Source organism: Paroedura picta, chromosome 2, assembly GCF_049243985.1.
Source record: "Paroedura picta isolate Pp20150507F chromosome 2, Ppicta_v3.0, whole genome shotgun sequence".
NCBI lineage: Eukaryota > Metazoa > Chordata > Lepidosauria > Squamata > Gekkonidae > Paroedura > Paroedura picta.
The window spans coordinates 105083959-105105887 of NC_135370.1; the positions used below are offsets into that span (position 1 = coordinate 105083959).

The window sequence follows — 21929 nt, forward strand, 5'->3', positions numbered from 1 at the left end:
GAGAGGGTCTCCTATTATGTCTGTTGTTTTAAGGAGCCACGATGGACATGAGACTAGTGGGGAGGTGGTTGGCCTCATTGCTGCTAGCATCCTATCCACTTCATTTAGTGAGAGTCATCTGAAGTGACTCATTGTTCTCTCCAAAGATGGCCATGGGGCCTCTAGTTCACTTACTGTGTCCAAAGTTGGAGGAAGGTCATAGCAAAGCCTCGAGATTTTGTCTGTGAAGTGACATGCAAATACCTCACACTTAATGTCCAATTGGCTATTATTTTGGTGTCCTTCATCGAGGGCGGTGAGGGATTGGACTATCCTGAATAATTGTGCTGGGCATGAGTGTGCAGACACGATGCAGTTTTATGTAAATTGCCCAGAGCTGTATGGAAGGGCAGCATAAAAATCTAAATAAATAAAGACCATCCTTATAAAGAAGAAGAAAAAGAAGAGTTGGCTCTTATATGTCACTTTTCTCTACCCAGATGAGTCTCAAAGCTGCTTATAGTCACCTTCCCTTTTCTCTGCCCACAACAGACACCCTGTGAGGTGAGTGAGGCTGAGAGAGCCCTGATATCACTGCTCGGTCAGAACAGCTTTATCATGGTTGTGGCAAGCCCAAGGTCACCCAGCTGGCTGAATGTGGGGGAGTGCGGAATCGAACCTGGCTCAACAAATTAGAAGTCTGCACACCTAACCACTACACCAAACTGGCTCTCATGTTCATAGTAAAATTCACTTGGCTATGAAAACATACAGATTTGAACAATGAATTCTACATATGAATTCTGTACTTTTAAAAAGGGAGCCTTTTTCTGGTTCTGGCTGATGATGTCATCATCCAATGCCAAGGAACAGGTGCAATATGAATCCTATTACTGGACCAGGTGATGTCATCAGATGTTGTCAAGGAACAGGCTGCTTATTTAAAATAGATGATTAGCAAAGAGGCCCCTTCCTGTCCTCAGCTGATGATGTCATCAATCACTATCAAGGAACAAATGACCAGCTGAATTAACTACTAGTCTTCTCCTAGCATCAGCTGATGATGTCACCAAGGAACAAATTACCAGTGGATGATGTTATCAACCAGTGCCAAGGGACTGGTTGACGATGTCATAAACCAGGGCCAAGGAGCAGATGACCAGCTGATGACATCATCCAGGGCAAAAGAACAAATGACCATAGAATCATAGAATCATCTGGGGTCATCATCAACTTGAACCAAGGAACAGATGACCAGCTGATGATGACATCAGCCAGAGCCAAGGAACAGGCTTCTTCCTTAAGAAAGACAATCAACAAAGATTCCAGGTGAGGCTCTCAAGTTGCAGTGGGCTTATTTATTCATTCATTTAATTTATATACCATCCCTTACTATGATGTTTTGGGATGGTGTACAAAGAACTGGTAAAATTGGAACATACATCAAACTATTTTTTTACTGTGTAAATAGATAAAAAACAGTCATAACAGTCATAATAATCAATATTGAACAGTAACTGTGGCAATTTGGAGAGGAGGAGACCATATGACTGGACAATGTGTTAATAGATTGCCTGACAGAGATGGATCTAGGTTACAGGGAGATCTCCCACTGCTGGTGTTCAGCTGAAGGCCCGGTGGAAGAGCTCCATTTTGCAGGCCCTACAGAACTGTTTAAGTTCCATTAGGGTCTTGGTCTTGTTGGGAAATTTAACAAAAGCTAGGGCTCCCCAAGAGCCCCAAAGAATTAGCTCCCCAAAGTAGCACTGTGATAAGGAGCAATTTGGGCGAATAAAAAAGTAATTAGTCACCATACTGAAGAAGCACTCATCTATCAATGGAGGTGTCTTTTAACAATTTTAAATCTTAATACTCACTTATTTGATTAATGTTTTATTTATATAAATTACTAGAAACTGAATGTTTTTAAATCTTGATGTTACCTTCCCTGAGTTGACAAAGGAATGGCAGCCTATAAAATTATTATTATTAGGAGGAAGATTAAAACCAGTACCTTTTTCATACACTATGTTTGTAGCACTTCTGTAGCAGAAGTAGCACTTCTGTCCAACCCCAGAGGAACCAGAATCATTTAGCAAAAGGAAAACTGGGATGATCAGACAACTGTGCCAAATATCAAAATTGGACAAATTTTGTATGTATCACTTCATGATTTTTCTATAATACTAACCAAATAGAAGCTATGCCAGAGAAAGGTTTAATTGATTCATTATACATGATCATCAAAACAAACAGGATGTTTAGGGGAACTGGATTTGCAGGGGGTTCCAAGTAAATGCATTCAGGACTGGGACACCAGATGTTAATGCCAGAGTTCCATCATCTGTTTTCCAGGGGCCTGTTCAGCTGATGCAACCACACATGTGGGTGGCCTCTCAAACCTAACTATATCAATCTTGCTTCATTTGTCTTTCCATTTGCATGAAGAGACTCTGCTTATGCCTGGAGCAATTTTCCTCATGCCAATCTAATTCACTTTTGCTGGCTCTTCTGTAGGACCCTTCATGACCTTTCTTTGGAAGTGTATGTAAGTTCACCAATTCCGAGTAAACTACAGGCAGCCTATGAAATGTTTCCTACCTTTTTGCATGGCAAGACCTTGTTAAACAATTGCTTGAAAAATAAAAAATATATACCATGGATGTTGCTTAATCACTGCAAATCAGTGGTATGATTTCTAAAACCAGAGGGGAAAATAATGACAGAGTATAAGAATTCAATAACTTGGCCATGGTATCAGTGGTCTTAGCTTGCTATTCTTTGTGCCAATGATACATGGGTTGATTGTATCAATAACATCACTAAACAAGCTTTTGGTGATCTGTCTGCACAGTGTACCAAAATAATGTATTAAAATTTACAATTGGTTTGAGAGGAATGGGATTAGGATACAGATGGATAAACAGAGGGGTGGGAAACTCCACTAATTAGAATGTTGGCTACATGTAGTCCTCTGATGAACAGCCAGAAATTATTATCCTTATCCATTGTTGTTCCTCTATATATTTCTGAAACAGCCTAGGGGGTGGGACGTGTCCGGCTGTCCAAGGTGGAATAGGGCCAATCAGGGTGCAGCCAGCTTTGTCCTGATTGGCCCTGCCCCTGCGGCTCCCACCCTCCGGCCCTGGAATCTAGCCTCTTTGCTCTCAGACGCCTCAGTGCCTGGAGCCAGCAGCAAGTGAGAGGGCCCTGGGCAAAGGGTCGTGGCGGAGGGCTTGCTAATGAGGGCCTCCAGGCCTGCTAGGCTGGGCCTGCTCATGAAGGCCTCCCAGCCTGCTGACTGCCTGCTAAGGAGCTCTGTCTTGGGCCTGCTAACGAACTGCCCAGCCCCTGCCCGCCCCACTTGATTTGGCTGCGAGCTACAGCCCAAAGCCACAAGCTGCCTGGCCAGGGACCAGGGGAGGGGACCCTTTCAGGGCCCATTCTTAGGAACGGGCTTTGAAGCTAGTATGGTATAAATCCATAAACTGATGTGATGCAGTTTATTAAAAATGTCTGTCAAGAGTCAATGTCCCACAAGACCAAATAATCCTTTGCAAAGTAAACATACACCTCAGTTTAGTAATTATTTTTAAAAAGAGGAAAATGTATATTGTGTTTTAGGTTGGACAACTATTTTCAAAGAAATCCAGCATATTCACTTACATGGAAAGCACTAGTTGCCATTTTTATTCCAGATTAAGTTTATGGTTTTGGTTTTAACCTTTAAGGCTATATGCAGTCTGGGTCCAGCATACCTAGGGGACTGTCTGACTCCCTATGCCCCCCACAGGGCATTATGCTCTGCAAATCTAAACAGGCTGGTGGTTCCCAGCCAAAGAGAGGTATGCCTGGCCACGACTAGGGCCAGGGCCTTTCTGCCTGGCCCCGACCTAGTGGAATGCGCTCCTGGAAGAGCTAAAGTTAACCAGTTCTACAAAACAGAGCTCCTCTACCAGGCATTTGGTTGAGGCCAGATGGTAGAACATTGATTGGGTCCCTCCGCCTAACACCCTGCCATGTGGCAGGAGGTGGTTGGTGCCATTCAAATGAGCTGCAGAAAGGGGAAGGCGAAGGTGGGATTGTTGGGGATTGTATTTTCAACTATTTTATGTATGGTTTTATTTTGATGTAAACTGCCTTGAGCCAGCTGGCCAGAAGTGGCTGTGAACAAATACAATAAACAAATAAACACATTTAATATCTGCAACATTTGTCCATGGCAAAAGAAAATGCTTAACAGCCAAAGACGCTAGTCTCAAGTGAATATTTCTTGAATCCATGTATAATTTTCCCTTGCTGGATGGGGTGTTTGTGTTTTCTAATTATATGTCCGATAAAAGCAGATAAAAGCTATCATTTTTTCAAACTTTTGGAATATTGTTAATTTAATTAATGTATTTATTTCTTGAATTTCTATACTACCCTCCCATAAGGCTCTGGGCAGTTTACAAAAAACATCATGAATATACATTGAAATCTAGTGACACAATGTGACAACAACTCTCAACTTTTAAGATGAACCCAGGGGTCAGCATGGCTCAGATCATGGAGGGGGGGGTGTGGGGGACCGACAGATGTTGTTGAGTTGGCCAGCCTCAACCTGATGGAGGAGCTCCCTTTTACGTGCCCTTTGGAATTGTGGTAGTTCAGGAAGGGCCATGATCTCTTTAGGGAGCTTCTTCCACCAGGTGGGAGCCTGGACCAAGAAGGTTATTGCCCTAGTTGGGGTCCGGTGTACTTCTTTGGGGCCAGGGATCTTGTGCAGTCATTGACTTTAATACTAACTCTATTTATAAAGCAAATTATATTCATAAGTCAGTTAGTAAATGTTGAGGTGAAACACAAGTTAAAATTAGACTAAATTGTTTTTTAATTTGCTGTTGTCTTTATAGGTTTCCAGATTGTTAAAAGGTAAATTAAGCTGCTGAAAATCCAAAGGGATCTGGTGAACCAGCATACTGCTATTTATTTAACATTGTATGGGAAATGAACAGCACAAATCAAAAGTCTCACAAACCTCCTGGGCATGCCGAGAAAGAACACCAATACTTTGTGTACATCTTAACATAGCAGCAGGGGATAAGAGCTAACAATAGCTCTGTGGGCCAGACCGTTTTGTTAAAATGTAAATGTAAGTAATACAGAATAATTCCATATATTCTCAGCTGATCCAATGATGTTTTTAATTATTTTGAGCTTCCTTTGATGTCAAGGTTCATCTTCTGCTCTCCAGATTTCATTTGCTGTTGTTTTGCCAATCTTATCTCCAGCAATCCTATGTCCCAACATATCCAGAGCAGTCAGAATTGTGAAGTTTCTGAGTCACTTATTTCAAGTGATCTCTGGTAATAGCAGACATATTCAACGAAGGTAATTCAAAACAATATTTTTAATGAACACTTGTTTTGCACAGAATATTTAAGTCTGTGGAGAAGATTTTTTTAACACTTCCAGTTTATTGTGGTATTAACTATTACTAGGGCTCAGTCAAAACTTTTTTGCTAGTATCTAAGAACTGCTTGCCGAAATGTACCTGTTTGTTTCCAGTGTTCTCTCTCTGTCTCTCCATTTTCCCACAGCTCTGATATCATGTGGACAAATCTGATTGGCTACTTATAGTAATGATGTCTCCTTTGTGTATCATCTTTGCACAGGGGCCATGCTAATTTTCTCTGTATCGTTCCAATTTTAGTACATGTGCGGCCGAAGCAAGCACTAGTAATGATTTCTCTCTGTTCACTAGAAGATCTTGATTTGTTGGGTAAATAAAATTTTGTCATTCTTGATTTAATTTGTTTTCAGTAGTGTCATCTAATAGGTTATACCATGTTGTACAGAGTGGTATATTGAAATAGTCCAATAACACCTTTTAAGACCAGCAAAGATTTATTCAAGGTGTGAGGTTTTGAATGCATGCACTCTTCCTCAGACTAAATGAACAACCATCATAACTTTGGCGATATAAGGTAAAAGCACATTGTGACAAATTAATAAACTGTGTCAAATGATGCAATATGATAATTCTTTGCTAAAACAGTTAATCGGTCCTTTTGAGTTCAGTTGTTGTTCACAAAAACATTGGAGAATTAAAACTGTCCACATTAGTAATTAATGGCAGACATTTTCCCAGTTGTAAAAAGAAATAATTAAAAGAAACTAGTTGCTGGCCCCATCCATCTCCACCCAAGTGTGGAAGCATCCCTGCAAGTGATAAGTAGTCCCTGAAAGACACAAATTAGTATCTCCAATGTACCATGGAAGCTTGCTAGATGGGCCAGTCACTTTCTCTTAGCTCAGTTTACTTCACAAAGTGATTGTTGTGAGGATTAAATAGAGGGGGAAGGAATGATTGTTAAGCTCTTTGGCATACAAAATTTGAGTATAATATCATTAAAATATATGCCCCGGCGGCAAAACTGTCTCCCATCCCCTCAACCACAACAGGCTACCTCTCAGTGCACCATAGGAGACTACAAATGCCAGCAGTCCACCAGCAGTGATAATCTGGCCCGGTGGCAATCTCTTCTAGTGGGCCCTTCTGATCTTCCATGCCGTGGCCTCAACCACAGACCTGGTGGAAGAGCTCCATCTTGCAAGCCCTGCAGAATGGCAAAAGCTCCCGCAGCACCCTCGGCTCTTCTGGGATTTTTTTCCATCAGGTTGGGGCCAGGACCAAAAAAAACCCCTGGCCCTGGTGGAGGCCATAAAAATTTCTCAGGGCCCAGGGACTACCAACAGGTTACTACCCACAGAGCATAAAGCCCCGTTGGGGGCATAGGGTAACAGATGGGGGACATAGGGTAACAGCATCCAACAATTAATAAGCTACGACAATAATGATAATTATGATGATAATAATTTTTAAAAATTTTTACCCTGCACTTCAGTTTTGCTCAGGGCAAGTAACAGCACTGTAAGACATCATGCATCATACAAATATCATATAAAATTTAAAACAATATTAATTAAACTAATGCCATCAACTAAAATTCCAGACAGGGTTATTTTTTGGGTGTCAGGAACTGATATTTCCACATCGCTTGTCCTCCCGAGAGGTGAGGTCAGCATCTCTTGGTGGATGTTATATTGGGCCCCAACCATAAGCCTGATGGAAGAGCTCCATCTTGCAGGCTCTGCGGAACTGATTAAGGTCCCACAGGGCCCTGTTCTCCTTCAGGAATGCATTCCACCAGGTTGGGGCCAGGGCTGAGAACCTCCAAGCCCTGATTGAGGCCATTTTCACCTCTTTTGGGCCAGGAACTCTGAGCAGGTATTGATCTGAAAATCTTAATGCTCTTGGGGAAATATAGGGGAAAAGATCACATAGATATGCTGATCACAGACAGTTAGGGAATTTAACAAACAGAAATTCCTTTTAATTACTGCTAAATTGCCCCTTGGTTTGTATTCATGTACTTCTTTCATTAACATTCTATTTCAGAACAGCTATAATATTTTATTGTATTGTGTCTTTGTTAAGCAATTGATGACCTCCTCCCAAAATAACATAGTGATTCACTATTGCTAATCCTAACCTTGAGATTAAAAAAGAGCTCTTCCAGAACTATGTTTCCACTTCTATATAACTGCAAGCAAACTACACAAGTGTAAGCAAACTAAATGCAGTTGAAGGACATAACTATGGTTATTTTTATTAATAGGTGACAAATAGACATTAGAATCAATGATGTATCAGAGGCATCTGAAACAGACTATCACAAACAGCAAACTCAGGATTATTTGTGTATCTAGAGAGATGGCAAAGGGCATTTCTGAATGCTGTATTTAAGCATTACTCTGCTGATCCAGATGGTAGCAGAACACTGTTAACGCCTGTAAGTAAGGTGCTGGAAATAACAAAAGGTCATTATGATGACTGAAAATGTGTCTGGGCTTTGCTCTGTGTCAAAATGACAAAGGGAACATTGGTTGACTATGAAAGTATGGAAACCTAGCCAAACGTCAAACAAGAAATCTTTGCACCTAACAGACATGAAAGCAAATTATGGGGCTGCCTCATTGTTGACAGGATAATCCACAAAGCTGGTGCTAATACTAAAATGGAGAAAGAACATGCACACTTTAGTGGGAAGGAAGTACCCACTTTTAAAAGAATAATATAAAAGTTTAATTTTGCTACCAAGAAAATGTTTCAGCTTGTAAAAAGGACTGTGATAGCTGCCCAAGCTTTAATTAATTACATAGGTTTGGTAGAGTGTCATCAAGCTGCAACTAATTTATGGTGACCCTGTAGGGCTTTCAAGGAAAGGGATGATTAGAGGTTATTGCCATTGCCTACCTCTGCATTGTAATCTTGGACTTCCTTGGTAGTCTGTAGTCTCCCATGATAGTAATAACACACTGCTTAGTAGATTCTGAGATCTGATGGGATCAGGCTAGCATGAGCCATCCAGCTTAGGGTAGGTTTAAAATTAACTTGCTCAAACCATATGAGATGAAAGGCTTTCAGATAAATTATAGCGCACACTAAGGATGAATATTCATTTATTAACTAATAAATATGAAATGACAAGTCATTACAATAAGAAAAGTAATATTTGTTAACATTCATTATTTTTGCAATTGGCTTCTTAGTTCAGGAAAGTAAGAATTTAAACGGATTGGTCATGTTTACAATCTGTAAACAAACAAGGCTGCTAATGAAATTGTGTGTGCGTGTGTGTGTGTTTTTTAATGGCATGGCCACCAAGCATTATAGGGCTAGGCAGCTTTCTTGATATTATATTCCTCCAGCCAGCACCTCTTTCCCTGTACAGATGGTTTCCTTTGTGTCTATTCTGAATTTTGAGTTACCAATTATCATGACTGCTTAGCTAAATATACCTAAGTCATGTTGACAAAAGTACTCCAGTGGAGAGCATCTCTATTCAACTTCTTCATATTGGCCTCTGATATTGCCCTGTACAACCTAACATTTTCTTCCCCACAAGAACTCAAACTATATTTTAAAATGTTTGAAGCTACTGATATCAGTTGATTCTTCCACATTTCAGGTGTTCAAGAGCTGACCCAACTTGTCATGCACAAAACTTGTCATGCACATTTTAGAGATGACCTCTTGACTCCTACAGCTCCTACTTGTTAAGGACAAAAAGGAATTTCTATAATCAGAATTTAAATTACTGTTGCCACTGATAACTAATAGTTTCACTCCTTCTGAACAGCAATTTAAGTTCTTAAATTTCTGCAGCATGGATACTACCTAGCCAAACTCATCCCTGCAAAAGTTCATGCCACCAAACCAATCAAAAGTAGTGTGGCTAAATTGTACCTAAGGATTATTTTGCTCCAAAGGACTGATTAATTTAATCCCAGTCATGTCCATGCCACAATACAGTGGGAACAGCATTATCCTATCCATGTTAATAAAGGAGTACAGTAGCATGGGTTTTACCCCTAGGTAAGCATTTATAGGATTAAAGCCCATCCTATGCAGTCTTATTTTGAAGAACATCCAATAAATTCAATCAGACTTATTCATAGGTAAGCATACATAGGAAAAAGCCTGAGGCTTTGATCAATGTCTGATGGGCCACCTTAAGTGGTGGGATAACCAACAGATGCCTGCCTGATGAATACCGTTGTCTCACAGGGTCATACGGAAGAAGACAGCCCTTCAAATATGTCTCCCAAGTCATGAAGAGCTTTAAAGTTTGCGCCCAGGACTTTGAATTGAATTTAGGAACAGACTAGCAGCCAAAGAAGATGTCTCAAATTGAGCAACATATGTTCCCAGCAACCAGCCCTTGATAGCAGCCTGGTTGCAGCATTCTGGTCCAGTTGGTTTCTAGGTTATCTTCAAAGGCAGCCCCACAGAGTGCATTGCAGTAATCCAACTGTGAGGTTACAGAAACATGGATCAGAATGGCCAGATCATCTGAGTCTAGGTAATGAGAAAGCTGGTGAATCAGATGTAACTGATAGAAGGCATTGCTGGCCACCATGCCAATCTACTTTTCAAACAGCAAGGCAAAGTTTATGAGCATCTCCAAGCTCTTAACCTGCTCTGAAAAGGCCAGTGTTACTTTAGGACATGTGGATTCAGTTCCTCTAGAACAGGCTTTCTCAACCAGTGTTTCGGGAACCCCTGGGGTTTTTGGAGAGCCCTGGAAAGGTTTCCTAAATGGGCGGATGTTATTATCTTTTTAAAAATTGTTAAACATTTTAGGTGATATGATCATTTTGACCTCCCAAATGGCCAAAGACAGGCTTGGAGGGGGTGGGGAGGGGCCTTGGGTGGATATGTACACAGCATGGATATGTACACGGCTATGTTTCCCAACCATATTCTGCACGATCACACCATACCTGGGGTTTCTTAAAGGCTGAAGAATGTTCAGGGGTTTCTTATTGGTAAAAAGGTTGAGAAATGCTCCTCTAGACTATCAGTCTTCCCAATATATTTCCACCCAGTTGATTCTGAACCTCCAATGTCTGGTCAGATAGCTTAAGCCACCCCAGTACCAACACCAGTTTTAAATGAGTAAATGGTGTCATCACAATGAAGATGTATAGGTTGCAACCAAAGGACCACCTGCAAAGCTCTGCCTTCTTCCAGTCCTTCCTCAGGAACAGTGTTGAATGTGACATGAGAGTCTGCAGTAGGTAAGTGGAAACCCTCATGGAGCTCTCAAAGTTCTGGAGGGCTTGTAAGATGGCCTTTAGTTGAGACCATGGTCCATCATCACCATCTAACAGGGCCCCCCAGCCAAATACCCATTATCCTCTATTCTGTGCCTAGCTAACAACAGTGGTCATCTTAATTGCCAGGTTTACTGGGACGGTGGAGATAGGACTATGAATATGAATTGGTTTTAACGTATTTTTAAAACAGTAAACTTTGCAAGGGTTTTTAATTTACTGATGTGAGCTGCCCTCAGACCATCTGGATGGAAGTGGCATATAAATCAAAGTAAAATCAATCAATCAATCACCTACATGCTTATGAGCACTTAACTGCCTTCCTACTCAAGAGATAAGAATTCAAAGCCAATCCACTACTGTTAGAAGTATACTGAAAATCAGTAACAGAAAACTGACCACCAGAATTAAAACTGTCCATTATATCAATGTAGGAAGGCATTATTGCAAGCATTAGTATCCTCTCAAGGCTTTTTGTTTGTGTAAACAAAACAGCTCAATGGACAAACGAATAAGAAAGCAAAAGCTGGGCTGGATAGTCTGCAGCCAGTGATCCTTCTTAAGTATGAAATCATTTTCTGCACAGGTAGCTTAATTGCACATGCAGATTTAGCACAGGAAATCTTTCTAATTAAGTGAATTGTTGTTAGCAATTCCACTTAAATGATAACTAATTAGCAAGCACCCTCTAATAAGTGACATGGTGCAAGTACATATGTTAAATGTGAAAACACATTTTTAACCTCCTGTGTGCTTGTTGATAGGCAGAGGACAATTAACTGCCACTCGAAAAACTATTTTATTCATCTGAATAATAAGGGTTTTCAAGGCCAGAGATGAGCAGAGGAGGCATCGCCATTGCCTTCTCTGGCATAGCAATGGCAACATTGTTTATCCACGATGATCTCCATGTCAAAGTTCTAACCGGTGGCTAGCCCTCCATAGCTGCCAAGCATAACAAACTTGGGTTGGTCAGGGCCAGTCAGACCACTATTTGTCTTAATACAGCCTGCTCAATAGAATATAAGTACTTTTAATTATTAGTCACTGCTATTTTTCTTGAGACAACCAGGAGGTGGCTTTGGATGCAGAATGAAGAATGATTTCTGTTGAATCAGGATTGATAGGAAAATATTCATGGCTGAGAACTCTGATCCTGGACCAAGTTGCAAGCAGCCTATAAAGAAAACAGCAGATCCCCACAAACCATATAGACAGCAAAGTAGTCAACTGTGCACCAATAAGAACAGATGGGATTTGCATTAATCTATATGCATCAAAATGTCAGTTGTGGAAAATTGCTTTGTTTGAAGTGACCTCTTCCTTTTCCTCCTCTTTTCCTTTCCCTGGAAGAAGAAGAAGAGTTGGTTCTTATATGCCGCTTTTCCCTACCCAAAGGAGGCTCAAAGTGGCTTATAGTCGCCTTCCCATTCCTCTTCCCACAACAGACACCCTGTGGGGTGGGTGAGGCTGAGAGAGCCCTGATATCACTGCTCGGTCAGAACAGTTTTATCAGTGCCGTGGCGAGCCCAAGGTCACCCAGCTGGTTGCATGTGGGGGGAGTGCAGAATCGAACCTGGCATACCAGATTAGAAGTCCACACTCCTAACCACTACACCAAACTGGCTCTCCGGAAGACCATTGATTGAGTCCAGTGGCCCACTTAAGACCAACAAACTTTAATTCTGGGCATGAGCTTTTATGTGCATGCACACTTGGGCTTGACATTTTGTTTATATTTATTTATTATATTTATTATATTATTGTATATTATATTTGGTGTTGGAGACGAATGCTGCGAATACCATGGACAGCCAAAGTTACCAACAAGATAATTTTAGAGAGGAGCAAGCCAACTATGTCATTAGAAGGGAAGATATTATGGCTTGTTAGAAAAATAATTAATGCTCAGCACAGCAAAAGGAAAAAGAAGCCAAAGGATCTGCTGCCTCAACACTATCAAAGCCGATACAGGGATGACCATGAACCAACTAAAAGAAGCAGTCAGAGACAGAAAAGTATGGCAAAAACTTTCCTATAGAATCGCTGAGGGCTGGACACAACTGAACGGATAACATCACCATCATATTATATAAACTCTGTCAAGAACTATGTATATTGACAGCTATCTAAGTAAGCCATTAAAATGTCCCAGAGGATGTATTTGACTATTGTGCCAAACAGAAAGCACGAGCTCTTCGTACCACCTAATCTCTAGTGTTTTCTGACATGAAGAAAGATGCAGAGAAACTGGAGTGTGTTCAAAGGAGGGCTAAGTTGTATGAAGAAATGTTGAGGGAGTTTGGTCTATTTAGTCTGGAGAGAAGACAACTAAGAGGTGATATGATAATTATCTTCAAATACTTGAAGGGATATCATAGAGAAGATGAAGCAGAGTTGTTTTCTGTTGCCCCAAAGTGGCAGACCAGAACCAATGGGATGAAATTAATCCAAAAGAATTTTTGGTTAAACATATGGAAGAAGTTCCTGACAGAGTGGTTCCTCAGTGTGGTGGATTCTCCTTTGGAAGTTTTTAAGCATAGGCTAGATAGTCATCTGGCAGAAAGGCTGATTTTTAACAAGTGGGTGGGCAGGAAGGATGTGCCAGTGTTTGTATCTTGTGGCCCTTCCTTGCAAACCCAGGGAATTGCTATTTGTCACTATGGGATGGTAGGTGAATTCCCTCCAGGTCAGGCTGGATTCTGGAGATTTTTGATGGAGGGATCACTTGGGCATGAAATTAGGGTCACTGTGTATGGGCAGGTAGTTGTGAGTTTCCTGCATTGTGCAGTGGGTTGGACTAGATGACCCTGGAGGTTTCTTCCAACTCTAATTGTATGTTTACAATAGATCTTGTTTCCTATCTGTTTTAGGGTGAGATCCACAAGATGTTTCCCTATACACCTTACTTTTGTGTACCTTACTGTACTTGGGAAGTCGTGCAAATATTCAGACAATACCAAGTATTGTGGTAAACAGAAAGGAGAAAGCCCATAGAATCATAGAATAATAGAGTTGGAAGGGACCGCATGGGTCATCTAATCCAACCCCCTGCACTATGCAGGAAACTAACATGCCTATCACACATCTACTGTAACCTGCCACCTGCTTAAGCCTTCACAGAATCAACCTCTCCATCAGATGGCTATCTAGCCTCTGTTTAAAAATTTCCAAAGATGGAGAACCAACCACCTCCCAAGGAAACCTGTTCCACTGAGAAAGCGCTCTGTCAGGAACTTTTTCCGGATGTTTAGATGGAATTACTTTTGAATTAATTTAATCCCATTAGTTCTGGTCCATCCCTCTGGGGCACGAGAGAACAACTCTGCTCCATCCTCTATATGGCACCCTTTTAAATACTTGAAGATGGTTATCAAATCCCATCTCAGTCGTCTCCTCTCTAGGCTAAACAGAACAAGCTCCCAAAACCATTCTTCATACGTCTTGGTCTCCAAACCCCTCACCATCTTTGTTGCCCTCCTCTGGACACGCTCCAGTTTGTCTACATCCCTCTTCAACTGGGGTGCTTAAAACTGAACACAGTACTCTGTGAGGCCGAACCAGAGCAGAATACAGCGGTACCATCACCTCCTGTGATCTGGACACGATACTCCATTTGATACAGCCCAAAATCCCATTTGCCTTCTTAGCCACCGAGTCACAGTGCTGACTCATGTTCTATGTATGGTCTACTAAGACTCCTAGATCCTTTTCGCACATGCTACTGGCAAGACAAGTCTCCCCCATCTTATATTGATGTATTTGGTTTTTCCAACCTAAATGCAGAACTTTATATTTGTCCCTATTGAACTTCATTTTGTTCAGTTTAGCCCACTTCTCGAGCCTATCAAGATCATCCTGTATTCTGCTGCTGTCTTTTGTTGTGTTTGCTACCCCTCCCAGTTTAATATCGTCTGCAAATTTAATAAGTATCCCCTCTAATCCCTCATCCAAATCATTTATAAATATGTTGAACAACACAGGCCCCAGGACAGATCCTTGGGGAAGTCCACTTGTCACTCTTTTCCAAGAGGATGCTGAACCATTAACAAGTACCCTCTGGGTATGATCTGTCAACCAGTTATTGATCCACCTGACAGAATTAGGATCCATATCGTATTTTACCAACTTGTCAACAAGAATATCATGTGGAACCTTATCAAAAGCTTTACTGCAATCCAGATAAACTATGTCCACGTCATTCCCCTGATCCAGCAAGGTAGTCACTTTCTCGAAGAAAGAGAAAGGTTGGTCTGACATGACTTGTGAAACTCATGCTGAGTCTTAGCACAGCTCTCAGTTCCAGCTGCTCAAGGACCGAGTGTTTGATTATTTGTTCCAAATTTTTGCCAGCTACAGATGTCTAGCTGATGGGTTGATAGTTACCCGTATCCTCCTTTTCCCCTTTCTTGAAGATGCGGACAACATTTGCCTGCCTCCAATCTTCTGGCACATCACCTGTTCTCCAAAAAGTGTCAAAAATAATGGACAGAGGTTCAGAGATTACATCTGCAAGGTCTTTTAGTACTCTTGGATGCAATTCATCTGGTCCAGAAGACTTTGTTTCATTTAAAGAAATGAGGTGTTTGTGGACTGCTCCAACAGTGATCCTAGACCACCATTCCCATCCCCCCTGTTGTTACGTTTTTTCCACATTGAGCACTATTTCCCTCACAAGAGAAGACTGAGGAGAAATAGGAGTTAAGCAGTTCAGCCCTCTCTTCATCATCTGTTATAATTTCACTTTCTTGTCCTTGCAGTGGTCCTACGGTGTCCCTATTCTTTTTCTTACTTGAAATGTAACTAAAGAACCCTTTTTTGCCATGTTTAGCATTTCTTGCTAGCCTAAGCTCATATTGAGCTTTAGTTTTTCTAACACTGTCCCTACAATTAATGGTTATTTGTTTATACTCATCCTTGGTAATAAGGCCTTCCTTTCATTTCCTAAATGACTCTTTTTTATTCCTCAAATCATTTGACAACTGCTTATGGAGCCACCTTGGCTTCCTTAGGCTCCATCCATCTTTTCTTCTTAAGGGAATTGTTTGTGATTTTTGCAAGTTCTAGTACCAGTGTCCATGTTCACATTAGATGCAGCATTGTTGTGGATGAGGAGTTGTTTGAGATGAGGGGGTTGTCTGTGTGCAAGAAAAGTACCCCCCCCCCCAGTACTTGGGAAAGAGAACTGTCATTATTCAGTAGAGGTTGTAAGTCCCTGATGATGCATTGTACTGTCTTGAGTTGAGAGCTATATGTAACCACTAGACCAGTGGTCCCCAACCCCCGGTCCGGGCCATGGCTCCTCCTCATCCTCCTCCCTGGCTGCTGCCTCAGGAGCTGCCCTGCCACTCTGCCACCAGCTCACCTTTGGTGCCCTCCAGCAGCTGCCATGGCTGGGGCTCCCCCTTGGCGTGGCACTGCACAGCTGCTGCTGGAAGCGCCCCCCAGATAGCAGTGGAAGTCAGGGTCACTGGCGGGAAAGCAAGTGGAGCAGGGGCTCGGGCGACGACGTCCCTCGGCAAAAGACTACCCCCCCCCCCAGGTCTCAGTCAAATTATCAAGTGTTGACTGGTCCCCAATGATAAAAAGGTTGGGGACCACTGCACTAGACCATTTATGTACTCGAGGTTTCATGCTGGGCTGCAGGCTGGAGTTTTAGTCATGGCAGGTTGCCCCACCTCTTCCTGCACCTACATGGGGGAGCATTTGGCATGGTGCACCTCATCCGGCCCGGATTTGTACTACTGTACGGGAGCTGGGGCAGTGAAGTTCCCAGTGCATAAACGGTCCTAGTGGTGCTCTGTTATTGTCTCTTTTGGGTCTGTCTTCCAACAGGTTTTCTCTTGGTATCTTACTGGCTTTGTTAATCTGTTTCTTGACCTTACTGGCTGGGTACTTTAGTTCCAAAAATGTTTGTTGTAGATCATGCAAGTGAAAATCTCTGCTTGTGGGATTGGAGGAGATGCAGTTATAACATAGCGCCTGGCTGCATAGAGTGGATTGTTTGGTATGTTTAGAATGGTAGCTAGAGGCATGCAGGTATGTTTGTCGGTCAGTAGGCTTTTGGTAAGATGGTCTCAAGGCATCCATTGTTTATTTTTACAGTAGTGTCCAGAAAATGTATTGGTTCATTGTCAGGATGATAGTGGGGTGAAAGTCATTGAATGCCTGGTGGAAAGTATCCAGGGCTTCTTTACCATGTGTCCAGATGATAAAAATATCATCAATGAATTGCAGGTATAAGAGAGGTGTGAGTGGGTGAGCATTTAGGAAGCGTTACTCCAGGTCTGCCATGAAGATTTGGGCATTTGGTGCCCATGGCTGTACTATTGATCTGAAGAAACCAGTTGTCACCAAATCTGAAGTGGTTATGGGTTAGAACAAATTGGCACAGTTTGGTGGCTGAGTCAGCTGTGGTGTTGTTAGAAATTATATTCCTGATGGCTTGTGTGTGATGTTGGTATACAGGGATTCCACATCCATGGTGGCTAAAATGGTATTCTCTGGAAGGTTGTTCAAAGATTTTATTTATTTATTTATTTATTTATTTATTTATTATTCCGATTTATATACCACCACATTTCCTAGGAACCCGCACCGGTTCACAGAATAAAACATTAAAATACAATAAAATCCATAAGACCCCAAATTACAATAAAACAAGCAAGTGGTCAAAAACACAAATAATCTATCCCATCCCACCTCATTCAGACGGTTCAGATGGATTAGACGGAGGCCGAGTCTTCTTCCACTAGGAGTGAGTGGGAGCTGGTCTAAAAGACTCTAGTAGACTATGATAGATTATTTTGCTTAGAAAGTCTGTGTCGCAAACGTAACTAGAAGCATTGATGGCATAGGGTCCTAGAATAGATATCCCTGTGGTAATAGTGTTTATGCCTGAGAAAATTGAACGCCCTGGGTTGCCAGGTTTGTGGGTTTTAGGTATAAAATAAAGGGTACCTGGTTACGATTCCTTTGGTGTGTCTGAAAGGATTTCTTCCTGAATGTGTGGGGGTAATTCCTTTTTGTATTCCTATTTGGGGTCTGAGTCCAGTTGTTTGTAAAAGGTAGTATTTGAGAGTTTTGAGCCTCCTGGATGTAGTCTGATCTATTCATGATGACAACAGCTCTTCCTTTGTCTGCGTCTTTAATTATTATATCCGGATTGTTCCTAAGGCCTTCCTATCAGCGTAGCTAATATTCTGCTTTTTGTGATGTTGTTTGTTGATCACATTGGTTTGGACCCTGTGATTGTAAGCATTCGATGTAGTGGTCCAGTGTGGCATTACGACTGTCAGGGGGGGGGTCCACATGGAGTCTCTTTTCTTGTAGTGTTATTTTGTTGGCATATGGTGGTCAGCATCATGTTCTTTGGTGGATTGGAGGGATGGCACTTGTTCTCCAGTACTTTTTATGATGGAATGGTGTGTAGATGTTTGTTTACTTCAGATTGGTTCTCCAGAAAAGTTGCTGATTAATATCAGCATTAATTTGCAGAAACAGCACATAGTGAAGTCCATCCTGATTTCCAGTAAGGTGTGTAAAGGGGATTCATTTAAGACCGAACCAGTTTGCACTACATATAAGAAACCTTTTAACCCTGCTTTCTGGGGGGTGGGAATCCCAAACAAATTACCTTTCACATGGAAAGAAAAAACTACCATGTCAGTGAGATGGTGCTTAGCCTAGGCTTCTCCCAGACCTTCTAGCCTATTAAGGATAGGTAGACTTTTACTTGAGGAAACATTCTGCTATCTCAACAGTTTGGGAAATAGCTACATTGCAAGCTGTGCAGCATCTTTGAGTCAGATCTGACTCATTATGCACAGCCAGTTGGGAGATTTGTAACCCCTGGAATATTTTAAAGTTACTGTCAAAGGCAGAATTGAAAAGGTTCAAACAAAGATGCCATGAGTCATATTAGTTCATGCACCTTGAAGAAGTGGTTCATGACAGTCCAAATTAATATATTTTAAAGGGTTGTGATATTTAATAACCCATTTGAATTTTTTTATGCTGTATTAAGAGTGAAAATGTTAACTTATTTAAATGAGAGAATGATAGCCCTAACCAAAAGGTGCATCAAGTTAAAAAGAGATTGCATTACCAATTTTCTTCAACACTGAACAGTTTAGTATGTTATGACACTCATTTATGCCCCTCATATTTCCATGAAGCTCAGTGTCCCCCTATCTCAAAGAAACATTTAAGGTGTCATGATGGTATTTAAATTACAGAGATGTAAATAGAATTATGGTCTTATAATTAAAAGGAAAATTGAAATTTTAATGTGAAAATGAATGGAAAAGCCAGCCCTTTAAAAATGCAAATCTGAGCAATATCACTAGTGTGGATCTCATCATATCCCATGTAAGGTTAGCTGCTTCAGCATCCGAAGCAGGCATTCCCGCCTGAAACAACCAGTGCCGTGGCATGGGGGTGGAGGGAGGCATGCATAGCTGCCACCTTTGTTGGGAGGACCAAGGAGGGATTTGGAACCTCATCCCCTGCTGATCTACCCACTACCTTCTGAGTAGCCTCTCCCCTTTCCTTAGCATTGTGCTGGAAGGGCTTCTTTTTTGGTGCCTTTTATTCTTCTGAGATCCAGAAACTTGGCCCTTCTAGGAGGAAACTTATTCCATGCAGATCAATGAGATCTTCTTGTCTTAGTTCTGATTTTTCACTTTAGTAACTCTCAGGTAATTGGAGCTAAACTCTGGTGACCTGCTGGATTGGCAGGGCTATTCAAACTGGAAGGGCATCCTTGCTCTGTCCTGCAACGGCATACAAAAATTAGCATAGTCCTGCCTAGAGTGAGAGGAGGTATAACATAAGCATTTGGGATGACTTCTCCCACTGAAGGAGAAGTTCCAGGCTTGCAAGCTTGTCAGAAATCTTGTTAAAAATTCAACAGCAGATTAAAACTTCCCAAAGTAACAAAAACAACACTTGCAGCTCTAAGAATAAGATGAGTTGGTTCTTATATACTGCTTTTCTCTACCAGAAAGAGTCTCAAAGTAGCTTACAATCGCCTTCCTTTTCCTCTCTCCACAACAGACACCCTGCGAGGTACGTGAGGTTAAGAGAGCCCTGATATTACAGCTTCGTCAGAACAGCTTTATCAGTGCTGTGACAAGCCCAAGGTCACCCAACTGGCTGCAGGTGGGGGAGTGGGGAATCAAACCCAGTTTACCAGATTAGAAGTTCACACTCCTAATCACTACAACAAGCTGGCTCTTTAAGAAAAGAATGCCCACTGAACTCTCAGTGGCTGCTGGAAGTTGCTAGGCAATTATAACAATATAGCCAAGGCTTCCACTCTTGATTTATGTAAAGCAAAACCACTGGTTAGTAGGAGATTAGGTACACTGGAAGGCCAATATAACTCTGGGAAAGCCCCTCTCTGTAGTCACATCCCCTGATGGAGGAGGAATTCCTCAGAACAGGCCTGATGGCAACTCACTATCCACATAACTTGACTTGGAAGCAGCCACTGCACCACCCAGCTCAGCCCAGCCAGAATATTCCTAGGCTGAGGTTGTGAGAGGCAGAGAAGGAGGAAAGGCTGAAAACACAGCCTGGTGGCAGCCTCCATACAACTGAGTGAAAATGAGTCCTTGAGGGTCTCCAATTTTTCAAGTCTAAGTTGAGAACAGAGGCAACACTTCACACACTGCAAAATCAGTATGAATTTCATGACGGTTACCAAGTACTTTCCCTCCTTTTCTTTTGTTCTTTTGACATATGAGACATTTTTCTTTGGTGGCTTAGTCTAGCGCAACAGGAAACTGAAACCCTATTGATTAAATTAGAAACTACTGCTGTGTTTTGGAACATACCACTCATCACTTTGAGGCAGAAGCAGTACCACCATACATAATCACTTCTGAATACCCTTTGCTGAAATAATTTATGGCATTGTCTGCCCTCACATACCATATACCACTACTCTTCAGTTTAATTGTTCAAGCCATAAATTTGCATTTCAACACTGTATTGGAAATGAGCTTCAATGTGCAGCATTATCCAAAAATAGTATCCTTATTCATATTTAATGTTTCTAGGAAAATATTTATTTAACACACAGTTTGCTGTTTCTAGATGAAGCTTTTTTTGAATAAAATTACTTGAAGCAAGATACTTGCATTTAATATTTAATGGTACACATAATGAAAATTGGGAAAAGCAGTATAATTTTTAAAAAGTGAAAAACGTTTTCATAGACCTTAATTTGAAACAAATACTCCAGGGATTGGTAGAGGACAGGAAAGCCTGGAGAATTGTTGTCCATGGGGTTGCGATGGGTCGGACACGACTTCGCAACTAAAAACAACAACATTTAATTTGAAGTTCAAAGTTATATTATGGAGCGATGATTTATCCACTACTTATTTAAGTATATGTGAATATTGATGTAAAATGGCTAATTGTATACAACTGAGAAAACCATGACTTTACTCATCATTTAATTTGCACATGCAAAGATTTTCTTGTAGTGTAATAAAATGGATTGAACTGTAACCACATGTTCTTCAGAAAGATTATTCTATCATGTGATGTTCCGTTCTTCAGTATTGAATTTAATCAGAAATAAATAATACCACTAAAATAGTTTAGGCGGTTTTAAAACTGATTTTTTAATTTAACCATCTCTATGGCTATATTGAATGATTATTATAGTATTATTATTATTATTATTATAGTATTATAAAGACATGGCAAAACAGATTAAAAAGTATCAATTTACAATTTGAGAGCACCTCTTAGCTTTGCTGAGCGCCCTCTTGGATTTTCATAATTATCCTTCGCCTGGGGAGTAAGGACTTTTTTTTGTATAGCTGTCCATCTTGAGTTAACATTGCTTGTGGGCAAGTCATTATTCACCTCTTTTTCAGAAGAATTCTTTCTCATTTGCCTTACCTTCTGCCTTACACTAAGGTTAAATTTTTCTGAATTATCTATTCCATGAAGAAATCTCTTGATGATACGATCTTCTAATGAATGGAAAGAAAGTGCTACAAGTCGACCTCCAGGTTTAAGAAACTTCTCAGCTATCTTTAATCCTGCGAAGAGTTCATGCAGTTCATTGTTCACAAATATGCGCAATGCTTGGAAAGTTTTGGTAGCAACATGTGTTGGTCTCTGAAGTAAGTCTTTTCGAGCATATAAAGCTGCTTCAGGGAGAGCACCTATTTTGAAAAAGACAAAGAAGAAAAGATATACTTTGCCTCTGCTGTTCATGAAGAATGTAATGACTGCTGATACTTAATTTTTAACATTTTAGA

The 21929-nt window shown here is 41.1% G+C and overlaps 1 protein-coding gene and 1 non-coding gene across 5 annotated transcripts in view; both read right to left on the minus strand.

Annotated features, from left to right (window-relative positions):
• Nucleotides 1-5593: 5593 nt before the first annotated feature.
• On the minus strand, nucleotides 5594-5698 carry LOC143831030 (U6 spliceosomal RNA). The gene has a single exon (XR_013228671.1). It is a non-coding gene; the product is annotated as a U6 spliceosomal RNA (small nuclear RNA).
• A 15087-nt stretch (nucleotides 5699-20785) lies between these two features.
• METTL15 (methyltransferase 15, mitochondrial 12S rRNA N4-cytidine) overlaps nucleotides 20786-21929 on the minus strand; it is a 158318-nt gene continuing 157174 nt past the window's right edge. For all 4 annotated transcript variants that reach the window (XM_077321973.1, XM_077321971.1, XM_077321972.1 and 1 more), the window contains one exon: nucleotides 20786-21833. In XM_077321973.1, the coding sequence (XP_077178088.1) occupies nucleotides 21388-21833 (446 nt within the window). In that variant the 3' untranslated portion in view covers nucleotides 20786-21387. The remainder of the gene's footprint in view (nucleotides 21834-21929) is intronic.